The sequence below is a fragment of the Nothobranchius furzeri genome, chromosome 4 (genome assembly GCF_043380555.1).
Source record: "Nothobranchius furzeri strain GRZ-AD chromosome 4, NfurGRZ-RIMD1, whole genome shotgun sequence".
Lineage (NCBI taxonomy): Eukaryota > Metazoa > Chordata > Actinopteri > Cyprinodontiformes > Nothobranchiidae > Nothobranchius > Nothobranchius furzeri.
Genome location: NC_091744.1, coordinates 16,754,579 through 16,775,101, shown reverse-complemented (window position 1 = coordinate 16,775,101; position 20,523 = coordinate 16,754,579). Strand labels below are relative to the sequence as shown.

General features: G+C 44.4%; 1 protein-coding gene across 1 annotated transcript; it reads left to right on the top strand.

The window, feature by feature from the left end:
• The first annotated feature begins 3,539 nt into the window (after positions 1-3,539).
• si:dkeyp-75b4.8 (lipopolysaccharide-induced tumor necrosis factor-alpha factor homolog) lies at positions 3,540-9,940 on the top strand. Its single transcript, XM_015964126.3, has 5 exons — positions 3,540-3,933; positions 5,649-5,820; positions 8,570-8,668; positions 8,762-8,969; positions 9,052-9,940. The coding sequence occupies exons 2-5, from the start codon at positions 5,679-5,681 to the stop codon at positions 9,155-9,157; spliced, it is 555 nt and encodes a 184-aa protein (XP_015819612.1). The 5' UTR covers positions 3,540-3,933; positions 5,649-5,678; the 3' UTR covers positions 9,158-9,940.
• Positions 9,941-20,523: the final 10,583 nt, after the last annotated feature.

Here is a 20,523-nt window from a genome sequence, read left to right as displayed (position 1 = left end):
AACTAGCTAGTGGTCAAAGGTTCTAATAAAATCCGTTAAGGAATGCCATTTTCCCAAGTTCATTTTGATTTGAAGTAATATAATAAATAAATAAATAAATAAAAATCAAAAATAACAATTGAAAAATATATAATAATTATTATAGTGACAATTATAACAATAATACTAATACTAATGCTAATACTACTACTAATAATAATAACAATACTACTACTACTACTACTACTACTACTACTAATAATAATAATAATAATAATGGGTGTGTTTCCACTACCAGAGTTTCAGGGTAAATTTACTAGAACTTCCCGACACGCGTGTCTCCACTTCACCAGGCCGGCTAAAAGGGGCATTTTCCGAGCCATTTTCAGGACCTTTTGGAGTGCCTGAATTGGTGTAGTTACTTCAATCAATCAATCAAATTTTATTTCTAAAGCGCTTTTCAAACAAAGTGTGATTCAAAGTGCTTTACAAAATGACCCCAGATTCCCATAACAGGTTAAAAACATTAACAAACATATGCAAGCACACGCACACGCACACACACACAGACTCACACACACACACGAGTAAAAATTATATTCGGCTGAGTCCAGATGAGCCAAGTATGGTAACGCAAGGAAATGCCATCAGAGGAGCCGTCTGTCCCGGCAGCATCAGGTCTTCCACACTAAGTCAGGGCGCTCATTGGAGGAGGAGCATAGACCCCCACCTATAGAGCGCCCAGGAAGCTACAGTCGACCACCGCTCCCGGGGCAGAGGGCCCCCACAGAGGAAACACTGGATTAAAATCAGAATCAGAATCAGAATCAGAAGAATTTTATTGCCAGCGCTCCTTTCAGAGCGTAGGAACTTGACTCCATGGTACAACCTGACCAAGGTTACACACACACACATATAGACAAGACAGATACAGGCAGACCATGGGAGCAGCCATAACGGCGCTCCTTTGTAGATGAGTAAGGGAATACATGAGGGAAGTTCAGGGAGGGAGAAAAAAGGCATTAACAGGGTTACACCAGCAGGGTGTAGCACTCTAATGCAAAAACAACACCCGACATGTAAGCAACAAACGTCACAGTTCACAACATGAGACCCGGTAGGTGGGGGGAGGGGCTGGGATCCTGGTTTCCTCAGCGGGGGCTGCCTGTGTGGCGCTCAACCAGCTGTCTCCGCAGGTGGGAGGGCGGTCATGAGGAAGCATAGAGAGCAGTGAGTCTTTCATCTCGATGACCTCGGTGGAGACCACAATCTGAAGGCGGGGGGGTGGGTGGATAGAGATTCACAGCATTTGTCAGCATTTCTTCCAGCGTGGGGGTTTTGCATGCAACTCCAAGGCTGCTTGTGGCGTCAGATTCGATAACAGAAACTTTGTTTGGGTCAGACAGAGATAATTTTTCCTCTCTGCCTTAAGTCTGTATTGATCATTCAAGTCCTCCAGTGAAGCCAATTCAGTGATTAAACATCTCCACACCGTCCGGTGACCCTTTCCGAGATGTTATCAATCCTGCGCGCTAACACCGGTAACGCAGCTAAGACATTGTCCAGCTTGCGATTCACCTCGATCAACGTCCCAGTCTGTGAGGTATCCACACGGACGGTGCCGTCCATGGATGCGGGTCGCCCTCCAATCGCTCCCGTCATCCCAATTTTACGGAAAGCCAGATATCCTCCCACTCTAATCAGAAGAAATCCAACGATCATCAGGCCAAATATCCACAAATCTTCGACGTCCTCAATGGACAGCTGAGAGAGACAGATGATATTCCACTTCTTCCAGGAATCAAACATATATCCCGCTGCATGTGTCCCCTGAGGACAAGCGTGAGCCCCCTCCTCCGTCCTCATTGTAGAAAAAATCTTATCAATCGCGTTGAATGACCAATTAATTAAGTCCATGTTGAAAAATGCTGAAAAAGGTGATTGCAGAGGAAATGCAGAGAAGCGCTCTGTAGGCAGACGGGACAAAAAGAGCCTTGGGAAAACACAGATAAGGGAGGAAAAGGCAGAAGCGACTGCTCTCTGTGAGCGCCGGAAGAAAGAGTAAAAATTTAATAAAAGAGCAAATATAAATGACAAAAATTAGAAAATAAGTAATAAAGAAAATGATATAGACAGTAAAATAATAATTGGAAAGGCCCGGCTGAGTGGAACTATTGTTTAGCTCATGCTGATTGGTTGTAACTCTGTAGGAAATGACATCAGCAGATGCCTTCCAAAACAACTGGCGTTAGTAAAATTAGAAGAGTTGCTTGTGAAGCAGAATGGAAGCAAAAGAACAAAGGTACCAAAGTTATGCAGCTTTAAATTGTTGTTACTAAACTCCCAACAAAAAGACGATGGAATTTCCCCACAACGACTTCATTCACGGGGCTCTGTTGTCTCACAGAGCTTTGTGAGAAAACTTAGCTTCTTCTGGTAATTGAACATCATAATTTACATCATGCGGCGCTCTCCACCTTGGAATGGATTAAATTATGATGTATTTGGACAGAAAAAAAACTTGTAATGATATTAAAGTTACTGCAGATGCTTTTTGGCGCTCATCAGAGACATCAGGCACTGCTGAAGCAGCCGCGATATGCTGACGTCCTCGAAGAGCTCAGTTTGTAAGAGACACAGCAGCTGAGACGACTGGGAAATTTGCGTAGTGAACTAGACCAAATTCTTGTTGTGCAAAGTTTAGTCTAGGAACGCTCCACTGGAACCTCCGCAGTCCCTGGCAGCACTGTGGCGGGCCAATCACAGCTCTTTAGAGGGGTTTCAAACCAATAGAGTGCTGTGAATGGTCCACAATGGTGGGTCAATCACAGCGATCTATACACTTGGTGGGCCGTTCTCAACAGCGGACTGCCTTGTTTACCGTTGCGGCGAGTGTGTCACGTTGTTCGTTATCCAGTAGCATGTGGAAATCATTTGAAAGACAACAGTAGAACCCGGCCCACGACAAAGAGTCAATGGAGCGTTGCCAGACTGACTAAAATTTACAAAATAATATATTTATTTATTCTGGCTTGCCAGGCTACTGGGACATCGTATTGTATCTCCAGTTCAATTTCCCCCTCCCAGAATTTACTCTGAAGTTTCAACAATGGAAAAACACCAATTAATACTAATTAGGGATGCACCGATACCACTTTTACCAAACCGATATGGATCTGAGTACCGATACTTCTACCACACAAAAAAATGCAATGAATTGGAATACAGGCTTTATGTTCTTCTCTGCTTTCAACAGGAATAGACTGTGAGGTAGATAAAAAGTAAAATATATGAATAGAAATGATCACAACACTAAAATATTAGGTGAACAGAAATGACAAGTTACAGTTCAGCCACTGCATCAGTTAACTCTTACTGATACCGAACCCTTATACCGATGCTTGCGTTCACATCTAAATCAGATACTATAAGAATGTAAATTTCCTGTCAGACTCTCCTCCCAAAGCCGTACTGGGTTCTTGACTGTAGGATGAGTCGGAGCTCAGGTTAGTTATTAATGCAGCTTTCAGGCTCATTGGGAAGTTCATTGATCTTCTAATTACTGTCAACAGCAGAAGCGTCCAACTGTGAGGGAAACTAATGTTTTTCTGTATGGTGGGACAGTTTTGTTTCTAAAATATGAAACGATGCTGACAAACATCTAAAGCAGTCAGAATAAAACTGGAGTATGTTTGGTATCAGAGCTTTAGATCTTGGATCGCTGATTTTCCCTGAGTTATTTATAGATCAGGTAAATTTTCCAAAGGGAAGTGAGTGAAGAGGGTGGGGAGAGCATCCCCGCCCAGGAAAAACCAGGATGGCTGGTTTCATTGTGTGACAGGTGAAATGTTTCTAATTCCTGGCGGAAACAGGTTCAACGAGTGGAGACGTCACACACGTTATCAACATGGTAGGTGTTTCCTCTCTCCAGCTCAGATTGCGCCTTTGTTCAAGGTAAGTTCAGTTCTCTTCATAAAATCCCACGCGATGCTTTATTACTGGTAACAGATCCGCAGTAGTGCTGATTTAATTTGGAGGGAATGTTTCTCATGTAGGAAACAGGTTTTAGTTCAAACACCGGTGTTTAGATGAGTCTTGTTTACATAAGAACACAAGCCCCGAGTTTTGTGAAGTAACCTGGCTGATTTTAACATTTGGGTTTGACGATGGCTACCTGCTATTTTCAGCCCCAAACCGTTTCATGACTTCATCTTCTCGGGTTTGTTGTTGTGTCTTTTTTTCTGTCAGTTTAGAACAGATCCACAAATCAGTTCAGTTGTGTGTGTGTGTGTGTGTGTGTGTGTGTGTGTGTGTGTGTGTGTGTGTGCGTGTGTGGCAGCAGAGGGCGGAGATGTCACCAGAATCAGAGGTGCAGAGTCAGATGATTTATTGTGGTTATTAGTATCACAATCCTGAAGCTAAACAGCTAATGTAACATTTTTATTACATCTTCTAGATGATTCTAAAAGTCTCCACCTTGTAGAAGAAGATGTTTGGTTTAATTTGAGCTAAACACAAAAGTGTGCGTTTGATGTCACACGTTCAGAGCTGTGATGTTAGACTTTGTTTAACTTTCACCTTTGTAGTACGGATGAAGAGTGTTTTTATTTTTTACCGTGCTCCCGGACCTGTCGGCCAGGAATAGTCATTAACCTCACCGACATGAAACGTTCCATCTGATAGTGTGCGTCTGTTTTAGAGAGGCATCCATACTGATTCTAATTTTAGTTTGTGGATGAAAGCAGGTAATTCAGACTGATTAATTTGGATTTGTTTTCCATCAAACATAAAAACAAAAACACAAACAAAAAATAAAGAAAATAACCTGAAACAGTAAACAGAATTAAATGTTACACTACAGTGAATGAAGGGGAAACGAGAGAGCAATCTGAACCTTCGCAGCACCCATTACTGAATCTGAATGTTCTTTAAATGTTGTTGAAGATCTGCGATAATAGTACTGTGCAAAAGTCTTGGTGTATTCTTTATATTTTGCTTCCAAGAAGTCTGATTTTCCAGCATCTGTTAAACGTGTTTTTACCCGTGTTTATGCTGACTTTGGTAGCTTTAAAAAAGTCCTGTGTTTGTTAGTCATTTAGATCTGACCCTTAAATCACTCCCATGAAAACAGCTGCTCGTCTTTAGACATGCGGTTGTCAGCAGCTTGTTTAGTTTCAACTTATTGACTGAATAAAAAAAAACCTAGTTATTGACCTAGTTAGACACACACACCATGTTATTTTAGCTGGTTGAAGGTCATTGTTAAAGAGTTATTAGTTGAAACGTTAATGATCAACTGAAGAATCGTTGCTGTCTGAGGTCTCGGATGGATTTTTTCTGTTCATCTGCTGTAGAAAGTATTTAAGGCTTGGTGCATTTTCTTTGTCCTCTACTTGGCAGATTTATTCGTTTTAACCATAAATGTTTTCCTGTTCAGACAACAGAAAATTCATGAAAAAGCCACAAATTCTGAAGAAAAAAATTGAATGCTTATTGATCAAAACCAACTTTAAATATTAAAATGAATAACACATGCAGAAGTCAGTGGTGTGAAAATGTTGCTCAGTGTTATAGATGCAGACAAGCCAAATAAAGACTTGGAAGACACGTTGGGGACTTCCCAAAGGGTTGGCTCTTATCTTGATCTGAGTCTGCCTCTCTGTCAGCAGCATCGACTTGTTTGACTTGATGATTTCCTAATGGAACCTCCTTCATACGAGGAGGCCAGTCGCTATCCACCTCATCTTCAGTCTACGGGGGAACTAAACAGCTCCTCTACACCTGTCCACAGAAACATCCCTTCAGTACCACCGACACCACCTCCCACTTATAGAGAGGCAGGTAGGATCTCTCCTCTTCGTCAGACCATACTCATTTTAACATGTATATTTTGCTGCTTGTGTTTCTTTATGTCTTCTTTTATGCTTGACCAAGAAAGAAAACATGAAAGGTTAAAAGTTAATATCATTTTTGATCCTGACACATCTATTTATGATTTCATCTTCCAAAATGGCCGTTCTCAGCATCTATGGCATAATCACTGCTTTACAGTTAATGCTTTATCAGAACACCAGATTTTTAGGTGTTGATGTGCTGACAGAACATTAAATGAACATAAGATTTTTATTCTCTCTGTGATGAAAAAGAAAAAAATAAAGAAGCAAAAATGAAAAGAATGCAAAATGTAGTACAATGGAGATTGTATTGACAGTCAATGTACAGGTGCTGGCCAGTAAATTAGAATATCATCAAAAGGTTGAAAATATTTCAGTAATTCCATTCAAAACGTGAAACTTGTACATTATATTCATGCAATGCACACAGACCAATGTATTTCCAATGTTCATTACATTTAAATTTGATATTCATATGTGACAACTAATGAAAACTCCAAATTTGGTATCTCAAAAAATTAGAATATTCTGAAAAGGCTGAATATAGAAGACACCTGCTGCCACTCTAATCAGCTGATTTACTCAAAACACCTGCAAAGGCCTTTAAAAGGTCCCTCAGTCTTGTTTTGAAGGCACCACAATCATGGGGAAGACTTCTGACTTAACAGCTGTCCAAAAGACAATCATTGACACCTTGCACAAGGAGGGCAAGACACAAAAGGTGATTGCTAAAGAAGCTGGCTGTTCGCAGAGCTCTGTGTCCAAGCACATTAACAGACAGGCGAAGGGACGGAAAAAATGTGGTAGAAAAAAGTGTACAAGCTCTAGGGATAACCGCACCCTGCAGAGAATTGTGACGACAAACCCATTCAAAAATGTGGGGGAGATCCACAAAGAGTGGACTGCAGCTGGAGTCAGCGCTTCAAGAACCACCACGAGGAGACTCATGAAAGACATGGGATTCAGGTGTCGCATTCCGTGTGTCAAGCCACTCTTGAACAAGAAACAGCGCAAGAAGCGTCTCGCCTGGGCCAAGGACAAAAAGGACTGGACTGATGCTGAGTGGTCCAAAGTTATGTTTTCTGATGAAAGCAAGTTCTGCATTTCCTTTGGAAATCAAGGACCCAGAGTCTGGAGGAAGAGCGGAGAAGCACAGAATCCACGTTGCATGAGGTCCAGTGTAAAGTTTCCACCGTCAGTGATGGTGTGGGGTGCCATGTCATCTGCCGGTGTTGGCCCACTCTGTTTCCTGAGGTCCAGGGTCAATGCAGCCGTCTACCAGGAAGTTTTAGAGCACTTCATGCTTCCTGCTGCTGACCAACTTTATGGGGATGCAGACTTCACCTTTCAACAGGACTTGGCACCTGTACACAGTGCCAAAACCACCAGCACCTGGTTCAAGGACCATGGTATCCCTGTCCTTGATTGGCCAGCAAACTCGCCTGACCTTAACCCCATAGAAAATCTATGGGGTATTGTGAAGCGGAGGATGCAATACGCTAGACCCAACAATGCAGAGGAGCTGAAGACGACATCAGAGCAACCCGGGCTCTCATAACACCTGAGCAGTGCCACAGACTGATCGAGTCCATGCCACGCCGCATTACTGCAGTTATTGAGGCAAAAGGAGCCCCGACTAAGTATTGAGTGCTATACATGCACATTCTTTTCATGTTCATTCTTTTCAGTTGGCCAACATTAGAGAAACAAACATTTTTTCATTTGCCTTTAGAATATTCTAATTTTCTGAGATACCAGATTTGATGTTTTCATTGGTTGTCACCTATAAATATCAAAATTAAACGTAATAAACATCGGAAATACATTGGTCTGTGTGCATTGCATGAATATAATGTACAAGTTTCACGTTTTGAATGGAATTACTGAAATATTTTCAACCTTTTGATGATATTCTAATTTACTGGCCAGCACCTGTATATAATATGTAGAGGGTGTCAGCATTGTTTGTTATAAGATGGTGTCCTCCCCAAACTTCAGGACTATGTTTCAGGTGTGGGTGACTGTGTATGTAATTAGTGAGGAAAGAACTGGACTGAGCACACAGCCCTGTGGTGTGCCCCTGTTCAGGACCAGGGTGGATGATGAGCAGTCCCCCATTCTCTTAGGCTGAGAACATCCCTGATCCAGAGGCACATTGATCTTGAAAATCACAGGTTGTGGAGCTTCTCGATCAGCTACAGTGAACTGAAGTTAAAGCACCCTAACATCTAAGTTAGGATGCTCCGTAGGTGTGAATGTGTTGGTCAGGGCTGAGTGCATCTTCTGTTGACTAGATCTCCCAGTAGGCTAACTGGTGTTTGTCCACACCAGCAGGAAGGGTGTCCTTGATGTGCCTTAGGATGATCCTCTCAAAGCACTTCATGTGCGAGTGCGTGGTAATCATTTGAACAGGCCACAGCTATTGCTAACACTAGCCTGAGGTACTGATAAAATCCTTGTTGGACGAGAGGATAACAACAACGAAGAATGTTGGAGCACCCCTCTGTTCCAGGATGTACTGGGAATTTCCTTACTGTAAATGAATGCCAGATAGGTGATCTACAGGCTGTGGGTCGTCCTTTTCCTCATTCATCCAAATCCCTCAATATGCCATATAGAGGCTTGAAGAACAGTTTCCAATTGTGAAAAAAAACAAACTACCTTTAAATTGATAAGTCATTATGTTCTATCAACAGTCCATCCAGATGTTTTCCCTGTCCTGACTCCACTCTCTGCACCAGTTGGGATCCCACCATCACACACCCCTGGAGTCACGGTGCATCCACTTACACAAAGTAACAGATTATTTTTATTACTTTACAACAACTAATGAGTGTTACTTGTTTTTATTAAACATTCTATGTCTACTTTTGACCTCTGGATGACAGTTGGTGAACTGGCAGCGGCCAGCAGCAGACGAGCTCAGACAGTGGTCGCTGTGTCCCAGCCAACACCCGTCCCCATCACAGTGACGAGTCTGAGAGATGCCCCCGGTTTGATCTGGTGTCCGTGCTGTAATGAACTTGTCACAACTGAAGTCAAATACGTGCCGGGGTGTTCTGCTTGGTGTACATGTGTGCTGTTTGCACTAATGGGGTAAGATCAAAACACACGAGCCGCACAGCTGAGGTCTCAGGTTCGTAATCTTTATCCACCTGGTTGATTTTGTGTGTTTCAGGTTGTTCTGTGGTTTCTGTTTGATTCCTTTATGGATGCGACGGCTGCAGGATGCACATCACTCCTGTCCGAGATGTAGAGAGAAAGTGCACGTTTACAAGCGATGATGCTCTCAGGGAGTTCCTCTCACTCCTCTTAAGAGCTACTTACACATTTATGTTACAGTATCCTAATGGAATTGTGGACGTAGATATATGCTATTCACTGTGACATAAAAGTGTCATTTACACTGCACTGAGTGAAAAGGACTCATTTTTTCTGTGAAGGAAAATAAACAGATATATTTTTTTCTATAGATGTGAGTAAAGAAACCAAAAATTATTTAGTTTTTAATTATTATCTGGCATTACTGACAGGAAAATAGTTAGTGATTTAACCCTCTGGAGGCAGGCGTTGCAGATTTGCAAGGCTAAAACCTGCAACGTTAAAACCTGCCCACCTGGTTACTCCACACACGTGTTTCATGAGCATTTTTAACTCAGAAGTACCCCTGAAGGACTCAGTTGTTCGTCCTTTTATCAAAACTCATTTAGAGCCTGAGAGGGTTAATGCATGATGCGTTTTTAAGTATTTTTCACAAGCATTTCTAATAATGTATAAACTAAAAATAAACACAATGTATTAGGCAAAGACATAGTGCACTTGTGAGATTTTTTGCTAGAGGCAGTTATTAGCATTTATTGAGTTACGTAATCTGTCCGGTCATGTTTAACAACACGTGTAATGATTATCTTTTTTTATCTCTTATTTGTTTTCTATTTGTCAATTTTACACAATTTGATGTTTATTTGTGATGAACAGAGTTGTTGGTTTATTTTTTATTGCACATGTAGGTGAGCACAGATAAGAAAGAACATACTAAATAAAGCTTCGGCTCACTTTGGAGCACATCTTTAGCTGTAATGAGTCATTTTTTTAGCAACATCTCTTCTATAATTTCTCTACTCTACCTTTAATGAAAGTCTTACTATGTTTGCTTCTTTGCACACAAGTAGCTACCTATAAAAATGAGTCATGCTCTTTAGAAGAAGAGATATTCTAAGATAAACGGTGTGTGCTCGCTTCCCTCAGCACTGGTTGGAGCTAACAGCACTCACCGAGGACATTATTCATAATAAATATTATAGTTTTGTTTCTTTCAGAGCTTCTTCATTTAAACTGGAAAGGGAACTATTCATATTTGCTGTTTTTCAATCTTTTTCAAACATTTGGTTGATTGCAATGTAGCCCCTATCTTGTTAAAAGGAACTCCGGCTATGAGGACGTGTGTGCCCTAATAAGCCACAAGTTTTCTGTTGTACCAAACTATGTTGTTAGAAACACACAAAATACTGCTGTTTATTTATAAATCTATAATATTTATTTAGTACATTTTTTTTAAATATGTAGGACGCCATGTTTTTCACACGCAATGCACTCTGGGGGCGATGACATATGTTGGTTGCTCTTGGAAGAATAGCTATTGATGCTAGTGTTTGTTTACATGCTCACTGTTTGATTCTTTGCACTGATTGCCATCACGCTTCAACTGAGTCGTCCTCGGTCAGAAGGATTGGCACTCCACAGCAATGTAGTCCAAGTAGCTTTATTAAGGAGGCGGCAGATGATATCAACAGGTTGTACAACGTTAGCGGTGAGGCAATTGCATTCCTGTATACCAATGCAGGTAAAGGATTGTGAGTGTGTAGGAGTATGTAGGTATGGTGATCTGTTAACAGACAGAACCAACATTCGTGTTAAGCCTTATGAAAAGCAGTGTACCGTTTATATAGCACTGTGGTTTCCAACATGACGTTATATAACCTGCTATAACCTCATAGCCGCTAGATGCCACCCTAAACCATACATGAGTTTCTAGTTGGTATATGCATTCGCAAACAGGATCTCTACAGGTCCAATAATAAACACAGTAAATAGTTTCATCCACCTCCAACCACCATACTTGACAGTAAGTCGCATATGGAATGCCATAGAAGCTGCAACCAAGGCTGCCTGAAGTAGGCCAAAAGAGCCCGCAGCTTAGCAATAGCAACGGGACCAGCTTCTTACTTAGCGAATTACACCGAGCAACTCACAGATAAAGTCAAATAAGCATCGCTCTCGTCTTATGATACTCACATGATAAACACGCACACCGAGGGTAACCCACACAGGAACGCATGAGAAAAACGCTGATCATCCAACACCTTTCAGCTGTGCTGAACTGCGCTAAACACATTCCCAACCGGAAGTACAGATACCGAGGTGCATCATGGGTAACGTAGTCTAAACGGTTAAAGTGACCAAGCGGACTTTTAACAGCCGCCCCTGTATTTGTATGGATACAAATACACACATGCTAAAGTCATTCTATTGCGGAACAGTATCATCTGAGTCCTCAGGGACTTTGGGGAGTTCCACCAGCTTAGTCACCGGGCGAACATAGAGAATGTCTTTGACCTTGACTTCGGCAGCTCGAACAATGCCATCAGTCCCTGGAAAAACTTGGGAAATGGTACCCACAGGCCAGAGGCCTCTAGGCAGATTAGAGTCTACAATCATAACAGCTTGTCCCACGGTCATGTTGTCAGTAGACTTCCTCCATTTCTGTCGGAGTTGCAGTCCCGGGAGGTAGTTCTGTATGAACCGCTTCCAGAAGTGGTCACTGATGACCTGACTGTGTATCCATCTTCTGGTCGAAAGAGTGCCTGAGGGGCCGTAGACTGCCTGGGGTAGTGCCGAATGAAGCCGCCCCATCAATAGAAGATTTGGTGTGATGGGATCTGGGTCGGCTATGTCAGCCGATGCATAGCCAAGCGGCTTTGAGTTCAAAATGCCCTCAACCTCTACGAGATCTGTGAGGAGGACTTCTTCTGCCACAACTTGGTTCTTCAGGACTACTTGCAGAGCTGACTTCGCTGCTCTGATTTCCCTTTCCCAGGCTCCTCCGAAATGAGGAGAGTGTGGGGGATAGAAGCAGAAGTTAATAGCCTGCATGGCTAGTTGCTGCTTGAGGTCAGGCTCCATGTTTTCAAACGCTGCTTGGAGTTCTCTTTGACCACCTCTGAAATTGGTCCCTCGATCAGACCACATCTCGTATGGCTTTCGTCTGCGTGCGATAAATCTGCGTAATGACATAAGGAAGGAATCTGTGTCGAGACTGGGGAGGAGATCGAGATGCACGCATCTAGTTGTAAGACACTTGTAGATGATTCCCCAGCGTTTCTCTCTTCTACAACCTATCTTTATTGTGTATGGCCAAAAAAGTCTCAGTCGCGAGGAAGGTAAGTCAGCCATCTTGGGTGCAGAAGGTGAGGCACGCCATCTCCTACAGTCCACACATTGGTGCTGGTGTTTCTTCACGGCTTGACATCCTCTGAGAATCCAATAGGTGCGCCGTAACTCCATGAATAGCCTCTCTGCACAAGGGTGAAGGAGCTGGTCATCATAAGTCTTTATGATGAGTTTAGTCAGGGGATGTTCAGCTGCTAATACGATGGGATGAATGCTGTCTGGACCTAAGTCTGCAGCTTGATGAAGACGACCTCCGACTCTGATGAGACCAGTAAGACTGTCATATTCAGGGGACAGCACGCTAAGACGGCTGTCTGAGCGGACTGGGTGACTGGTCTGGAGGGCTTTGGTCTCCTCTGCGAAGCTGTCGGTCTGAGCCGAGCGAAGCAGCATGGTCTTGGTTTCTATTCGCTCCGTGGCTGTAACAGGAGTGTTGGCTGCCCCGTGTAGGGTCCTGTACGTAGCAGCGATCAGCTCATCTAGTGAGGCATACTGCGTTGGATCCGGTGAGGTTGGGGATACTGAAGCGTGCCCACAGAATGCAGTCCTCCTGAGCTCTGCTTCATTGCATGCTGGAAACTCTGTTGGCAGCTTAGGCCAAGTGTCAGCAGCTTGTGATAGGAAAGGTGGACCATGTGACCAATGATTAGGGGCTATTAGGTCAGCGAGATGTTTTCCTCTGGTGATATCATCAGCAGGATTGAGCTCGGAGGTCACATATCGGCACTGGTCAGGAGATGTCAGCTCCTGTATTTCACAGATTTGAGTCCCCACAAATACCTTGTAGCGACAGGAACTAGATTGGATCCACTGCAGCACCGTGGTAGAGTCTGTCCACAGATAAAGTGATTGTATGGGAACAGTGAGCTCTGTCTGAAGTAATCTGGCCAATTGGGCTCCTGTGAGTGCTCCAACCAGGGCATTGACACCTGCTTGCTTGGGGCCACTCTGGAGCGAGCCATCAGGAATTATGTGATGATAGGCCATTGCTGCTCGATAACCCTGATGCGTCACAGAATACGTGAGCTTCGTATGTCACATCGCTGGAGTTATGAGGGGAAGCATAGCAGCGGGGGATGGTGACATGCTGAAGGTGTAACAGTTCGCATTCCCACTCAAGCCAGGACTGAAGTAGATTCCCTTCGATGGGCTCATCCCACTCTCTTTCTGTGCTCCACAGGGCCTGTACTATCAGCTTGGCCCTTGTAGTGTAGGGACAAATATACCCTAGTGCAGGGGTGTCAAACTCAATCTCACAAGGGGCCGAAATGAGACTCTGGGACGGAGTCGAGGGCCAAACTTAGTATTTTTTTAAAAAGTGACGGCAAATTTGCACATTTTCTTTATCAATATATATGCAATTTTGAACCTTTAAATTAGGAAACAAACTTATTTCTGCATTAACACTGAATGTGGAATAACCAAATTACACACGAGCAAGTCCGTTTTAAATTAAACGCATCAGTGGTATTCATTACTTGTGGTATAATCAGCATTTTTAAAATCTATTCAGGATTTATGTTTTCTTGATTATTCATTTTTCTTATTTTTTATTCCTTTTTTTCTCCTGTTATAAGTGTCATCGCTGCTGTGACGTCTAGCTTTCCCCACTGAGGAACAATAAAGGGATTTTCTATTCTATTCATCTATCTGCAGCCTTTCCACTTCCTGTTTACTGTAGGTTAAATCTTTTCTCACGGGCCAACAACAAAATAAAAATATCATTTTATCTTAAATGAAAATGCAATATCTCACCTGTTAACTTTCATGTTGTGGAGCAGAAAAAGAACATAAAACCAACATATTTAAAGCTCAGTTTGCTCCACTGGTTTACTGTGATGCTCACCTGTTCCAGCCAGATACCTGCACCATGGGGTTGATCTGAGCTGAGGAGGAGACTCCTGTTGTTTTGTTCATCTTCATCATAATAATGACAACATTAGATGACAACAGGTGCTCACATAGGTTTGTGCTGATGAACATGTCTGAGCAGCTTGACCACGTTGTTGTGTGTCGGGGAGGAAACACGACAGCAGCCACAGAGTCATGCTGGTTTGAGCGTGTCGCTGCTCGCTGGAGTTATATCGGCTCTGTCTGGACGTTAGTTGGAAAACTTCCTCTTTAAGTCGTGAACACATTACTGAGCGGCTAGAATCTCCGTTTCTGGGCTTCAACGTCAGAAAACAGCTGAGTGAACTCGGCGCTGAGTGAGAGGAGTGTAGTTTGTCCGAGACAGCGGAGCTGCAGACACCCAACTACCCCTGACTGCCTCCGGCTGGAAAAAACACAAAGGAGGGGGCGCGTCGCCTCCGCGCTGACGCCGCAAAGCATCATGGGAGTTGAAGTCTTTGCGGTAAAATCGGCCAGCGGGCCAGTTTTAATATATTTTTGATATTTATCTCGCGGGCCACATAAAAATGCTCCACGGGCCGCATCTGGCCCGCGGGCCTTGACTCTGACATATGTGCCCTAGTGGGTCATACTGGGTAGCTAGTACCTTGTACACATTGCGCAGCGTAACTGTGGAGTAGGTGATAGGGCGGTGCTTATATCCCAGGACATCTGTAGGACAGTGCCAGCTAAGTCCTAACGTTGACTCTTGTGAGTCGAGACCCTTGAAATCCAGCCAAAGTTCACAGCTCTCTGGTCTAGCTGCAGCGGGCAGGTAAGCAACTACTTCAGGCACGTTGCTAGCCCACTGTCCTATATCGAATCCTCCCTGAATGAGTAAATCTCTCATTTGGTCAATGAGCTGTTTTGCCTCTTCTGAGTTGAACAGGGACTGTAAACAATTATCCACGTACAAGGCTGTGTGGACCGAGTCACAGATGTCTTTGAGGGTGTCTTTGTGCTCCCTTACATGTTTCTGTAGGGCGAACGTGGCACAGCAGGGGCTACATGTCGTTCTGAAGGGCAAGACTCTCCACTCATATATGTCTGAGGGCCGATCTGTTTCACCATCCCTCCACAGAAACCGTAGCAGGGGACAATCATTTGGGAGCAGCCGAACCTGATGAAACATGGCTTTGATATCTCCACTCACGGCTACAGGGTGTTGGCGGAAGCGGAGTAATAGCCCCAACAGAGTGGGCCCCATGGGAGGTTCTGGTAAGAGGCAGCGGTTCAGAACGGACCCCTGGAACTCAAACGAACAGTTGAAAACCACTCTTGCCTTATTGTTGTGATGTACTATGTGATGCGGTACATACCATGACTCAGAAGAGCTATGTGTCTCATCTGGGCTCAGCTTAACAACATAGCCAGAATCTACTAACCTGTAGATCTCCTGGTTGTGTGTAAGAGTCAGATCAGGGTTCTTGGCCAGCTTACGTTCAGTAGATCTGAGGAGGCCTTTTACTTCTTCCGGAGAGACACACATACGTGGAAAGTCTCTTCTTCTCAACAGAGGAGTGGCATATCTCTCGACACCATCCACTGGGACTCTGAGGGTCTTTGTTTCCAATGTAGCCACTGCCTCTCTGTCCCCCTTTGACCATGTGACCTCCTTCTCTGTCCTATAGGGGGGAACATCTAGTTGCCACAAACGCTTCACATCTCGATGCAGGGCCTCTGCAGGAGAAAGACACATGTTCAGGCACTGCAGCCCCCCCTCAGATGTAGGCATACTACTGGCCGGCCCCTGGATGGCCCCTCCAAGCTTGGTGCAGACGGCTACTAGCCCTTTGGATGACCCCCTAAGGACAGGACTAACAGGGGTAATGAGATGAGCGTTATCTGATCCAATTAGCACCAAAGGTTGGACCTGGTTAAACCCTTTGATCTGGACTTTCTGCAAGTGAAGATACTTCTTCTTCAGCTGTTCAGCTGGACATGACTGAGTAGCTAGACTCAGCTGGTTGGCTGTGGAGGCATGTGTTACTTTGTACCTCACTTTGGGCTTAGCTCTCAGTGACACCTGAAATGAGACAAAGCCTCCCTTCATCTGGATTACATCTCGACGGATAGTTCGCAGTGCGAGTGTTGCTTCCTCTGGCTCCAAGCCTAGAGATTCAACTGCCGCAGGAAGCACAACAGTCTTCTCTGAGCCATCATCAAGTACAGCATATGTGTTCAGAGATTTGCCACCGTGATGTAGTTGAATCTGTACTACTTTAAGCTTGACTCGACCTGAGTGACTTGAACAGTCTAGGTAAACCATACTAGTACTCACAGTTAGTATGTTGGTGTCCCGCTTCTTGGCCTCAACCAGGTCATGGAGCACCGACAAATGCTGGTCACCACAGGTGCTGCACGGCTTCTTTAGAGTACACTGCTCTGGTGCATGTTGACGGCCACAGCGCCAGCATTTGGTCTTCTCTGTAATCCAGGTAGCCATGGCTTTGAGGCCTAGCCCTTTGAATCCATCACAGCCATTCAGAAAATGCTCTGTCCCTTCGCAGTATGGACAATAAGGTTTGAACTTCTGTCTCTTCTTAGGTTGGGCTGTCGGACCGGGAGCTGTAGATTCTCCCCCTGGTCTTAGCTTGGCTTGGGCTGGATTTGGGCCGTAGTAGACGGAGGCAGATTTGCTGTGTGACTTGGGCCCTGCTAAGGCTTTAAGTAGGTTCTTCTCAGGATGTGGCCTGCCATAGGGCATGTGAGAGGCTTGTCTGGATAGCTGAAGGACTTGGGATTTCTGTTCGAGCCATTCTGATAAGTCGTACATACTGTATGTTCAGCTGCTGCCAGTGCGGATGATCCCCCGGGTAATACAGTACTCGAAGAAACTGTCTCTGTAATTCAGGGGGAGTTAGGTGAGCAGTCTGTCCACATGTGAACCACAATGAAGCTCACTGGCTGATATTTTTTCCATGGTACTGAGAAGCCCGACCAGGCTGGACACGGACAGGGAAAGGTCCTCAATAGCTTTAGAGTCCCCTGGTCGAATTAGGGGGCTGTTCAGTATTGTGCTAACTCACTTTGGACTAACTGCCTTGGCTGCCCATACCTCTGCTCTAGCGCCCTCATTGCACTAGTATAAGGAGTGCGGTCGTGAATGTAGCGCTTGGCTACCTGTAGGGCGCTGGGATACTCTAGAAGATCTAATAGGACCTGAAACTTGTAATCTTCTCCCAGATGAGAATGTGGCCCTAGGGTGCTGTCCAGCCCTGTCCAGCAAAGTCACTCTCTCTGCCCGACTTGAATACCACCAGCCTAGGCTTTGGAATACCATATGAAGATGCCACCATCATCTCCATCAGGTTTGGTAGAGGCGCTCTGGCTGATTCAGATGTGGCAACGTGTGGATTACGTCGTTTGGCAAAGGAAGATGATGAATAGTCACTTCCTGACGGATCAGGAATGCGGTGGTTGCCAGCTGGATCAGGCAAAGCTTCAGGATGCAATATGTTGGATACAGGGTGCTGAGCGTCTGCCCACTGTGATGGCTGGATCACCGGTTCTGGTGTACGTGGCAGTTGGTAGATCGGATCAGCAGGACGTTGTGGTTGCTGCAAGTACACAGGATTAGCTAGATGTAGCGTCTGCTGCAGATTCGCTGGGTCCCCAGCTTGCGATAGCTGGTAGACTGCACGATAAGCACATTGTCTTGGCTGATTAGCTGAGGCTGTGTGGTGTAATATCTGCACCTGGCCTGGCCGGTTTATAAGGAGATGATGTTCCGATCGCTGATACACGAAGGGCGTAGCGGTGCATCGGCCAAATCTCCTGAGTGGCATTGATGCAGCTACATAAGTGGCAGGGCACAGCACTGGCTGAGTGTGAAAACTCGCTTTACGAGGAGGTGATGGAGCAGATGCCTTAACTGGCGTCAGCATGGTCGCAGGTGTTATGGTGTTCTGCTCTGGTACAGGTAGTGGCTCTATGGTGCGATGTATCACCTCACTGCTAGGTTGTGAAACTTGCTCCAAATGCTCCACCCGCTTCAGTAATGTTCCATGAGTGTCCTCCATAGACACCTGAAGGTGATTCATGGTTTGGAGGACACTGTTCCATACTGATTACATCCTCTGCCATCTCCCTTCCTCCTCATTGTCAGAGCTGCTGGAACTACGTGAAGCTCTAGATGGGTTGTGTGGCTCAATTAGGTTGTGCTCGTAGTCCACCAGATATCCCAGGAGTTTCCTCTCCCGTTTTGGACGGGGGCTACTCGATGCACCTCCATCCTCCATCTCATGAACTCAGCCAATGCGTATCCGGCTCAAAGGACCACTTGTTTGATTCTTTGCACTGATTGCCATCACGCTTCAACTGAGTCGTCCTCGGTCAGAAGGATTGGCACTCCACAGCAATGTAGTCCAAGTAGCTTTATTAAGGAGGCGGCAGATGATATCAACAGGTTGTACGTTAGCGGTAAGGCAATTGCATTCCTGTATACCAATGCAGGTAAAGGATTGTGAGTGTGTAGGAGTATGTAGGTATGGTGATCTGTTAACAGACAGAACCAACATTCGTGTTAAGCCTTATGAAAAGCAGTGTACCGTTTATATAGCACTGTGGTTTCCAACATGACGTTATATAACCTGCTATAACCTCATAGCCGCTAGATGCCACCCTAAACCATACATGAGTTTCTAGTTGGTATATGCATTCGCAAACAGGATCTCTACAGGTCCAATAATAAACACAGTAAATAGTTTCATCCACCTCCAACCACCATACTTGACAGTAAGTCGCATATGGAATGCCATAGAAGCTGCAACCAAGGCTGCCTGAAGTAGGCCAAAAGAGCCCGCAGCTTAGCGATAGCAACGGGACCAGCTTCTTACTTAGCAAATTACACCGAGCAACTCACAGATAAAATCAAATAAGCATCGCTCTCGTCTTATGATACTCACATGATAAACACGCACACCGAGGGTAACCCACACAGGAACGCACGAGAAAAATGCTGATCATCGAAAACCTTTCAGCTGTGCTGAACTGCGCTAAACACATTCCCAACCGAAAGTACAAGTACCGAGGTGCATCATGGGTAACGTAGTCTAAATGGTTAAAGTGACCAAGCGGACTTTTAACACTCACCATATTAATTATTAAGTAAAATGCCACGTTGTGCTGCTTTTGGATGTAATGTCCAGTCAGAGGGCAACAAGGGGGGTGATGTGAGTTTACACAGCTTTCCCACTGGCAAGAAGAGGAGAAAGCATTGGGAAGATGCTTGTGGACGGACACAACTTCCCAAAGATCCATGGCTGTGTTCCCAACATTTTTCTCCTGATGCGTTTGAGGCTTAAAGTCGACCACAACTACTTAAAGAGCTCACCAGAGTTGCTGTGTTTAAGAAAAGGCGGAAACTAAATGCTTTATCGACCATTTTCCCACACAAGGAGCCTAAATGCCCTCGGAGAGACAAGAGACGCTGGACGCTCTCCTGAGCCGACAACCCGCTCCTGCAGCTGCCGCTTCTGTCACGTTCAGCGAACCATCGGACACACCACTCGTCACGGATGAAGCTGAACATTCACCTCTCCCATCAGTAAAAAAAGCAGTAAGTTTTCTCCAAATATATCCTATCTGCAACAATAATTAAAGTGGTTTCACTGAATATCCTAATCATCTATGAAGCACACGACAGCTCTGGATGCTAAAATTATCCTAAATCATTCATCATTGAATAAGTTCGATCACACAATAGTTTACCGTTGACCTCTGCTGACAAAAATGTGAGCTCTTGACAACAAACACTCTCCCTCTCGGTTAACACGGAGATGGATTTGCCGCACACGCACCACCGGTTTTGTCTTGCTCTCGCTTCATCCCGCCCTTCATGCTCTTCAAGTTGACGCTTGTTTTGTGAAACATGGTCAGTGATGTCCTCATTAATGTTTCACTCTGGTTCAAATAGAAAAGGCTGAACAGATGACATGTTTGTGTCGCTGAACAGTACAGGGTCCCAAAGCCGGCCGGTGCAACCGAGGTACAACCATATGACCTCACTACCCAGAGTGCATTGCGATGCTAACAACAATGGCGACCTACGAGTTAAACTATTTTTACAAATTTTATAAAAATGAAGACATTAAGGTTTTTTACACCACTTTAATATAACTGATACTAACATTTATCTTTTAAGAACCACAAGGTTTTGTAATCTGGGTTCCTTTTAAAGCACTCACATATCAACAAAAATATGATTTAAGTAAAGATTATTTAGGGATATTGTATTCAATGACAAAGTGGTTGTTTTAAAATAACCTTCTTTTCTTTAAATTTCATGCATCTGGTGAATTTTAGCTCC

Excerpts from the sequence above, each read along its gene's own strand:
- si:dkeyp-75b4.8 (XM_015964126.3), top strand. The coding sequence starts at position 5,679 with ATGGAACCTCCTTCATACGAGGAGGCCAGTCGCTATCCACCTCATCTT. Across the intron at positions 8,669-8,761 it reads GGTGCATCCACTTACACAAA|TTGGTGAACTGGCAGCGGCC; the intron begins GTAACAGATTAT and ends TCTGGATGACAG. Across the intron at positions 8,970-9,051 it reads GTGCTGTTTGCACTAATGGG|GTTGTTCTGTGGTTTCTGTT; the intron begins GTAAGATCAAAA and ends TGTGTGTTTCAG.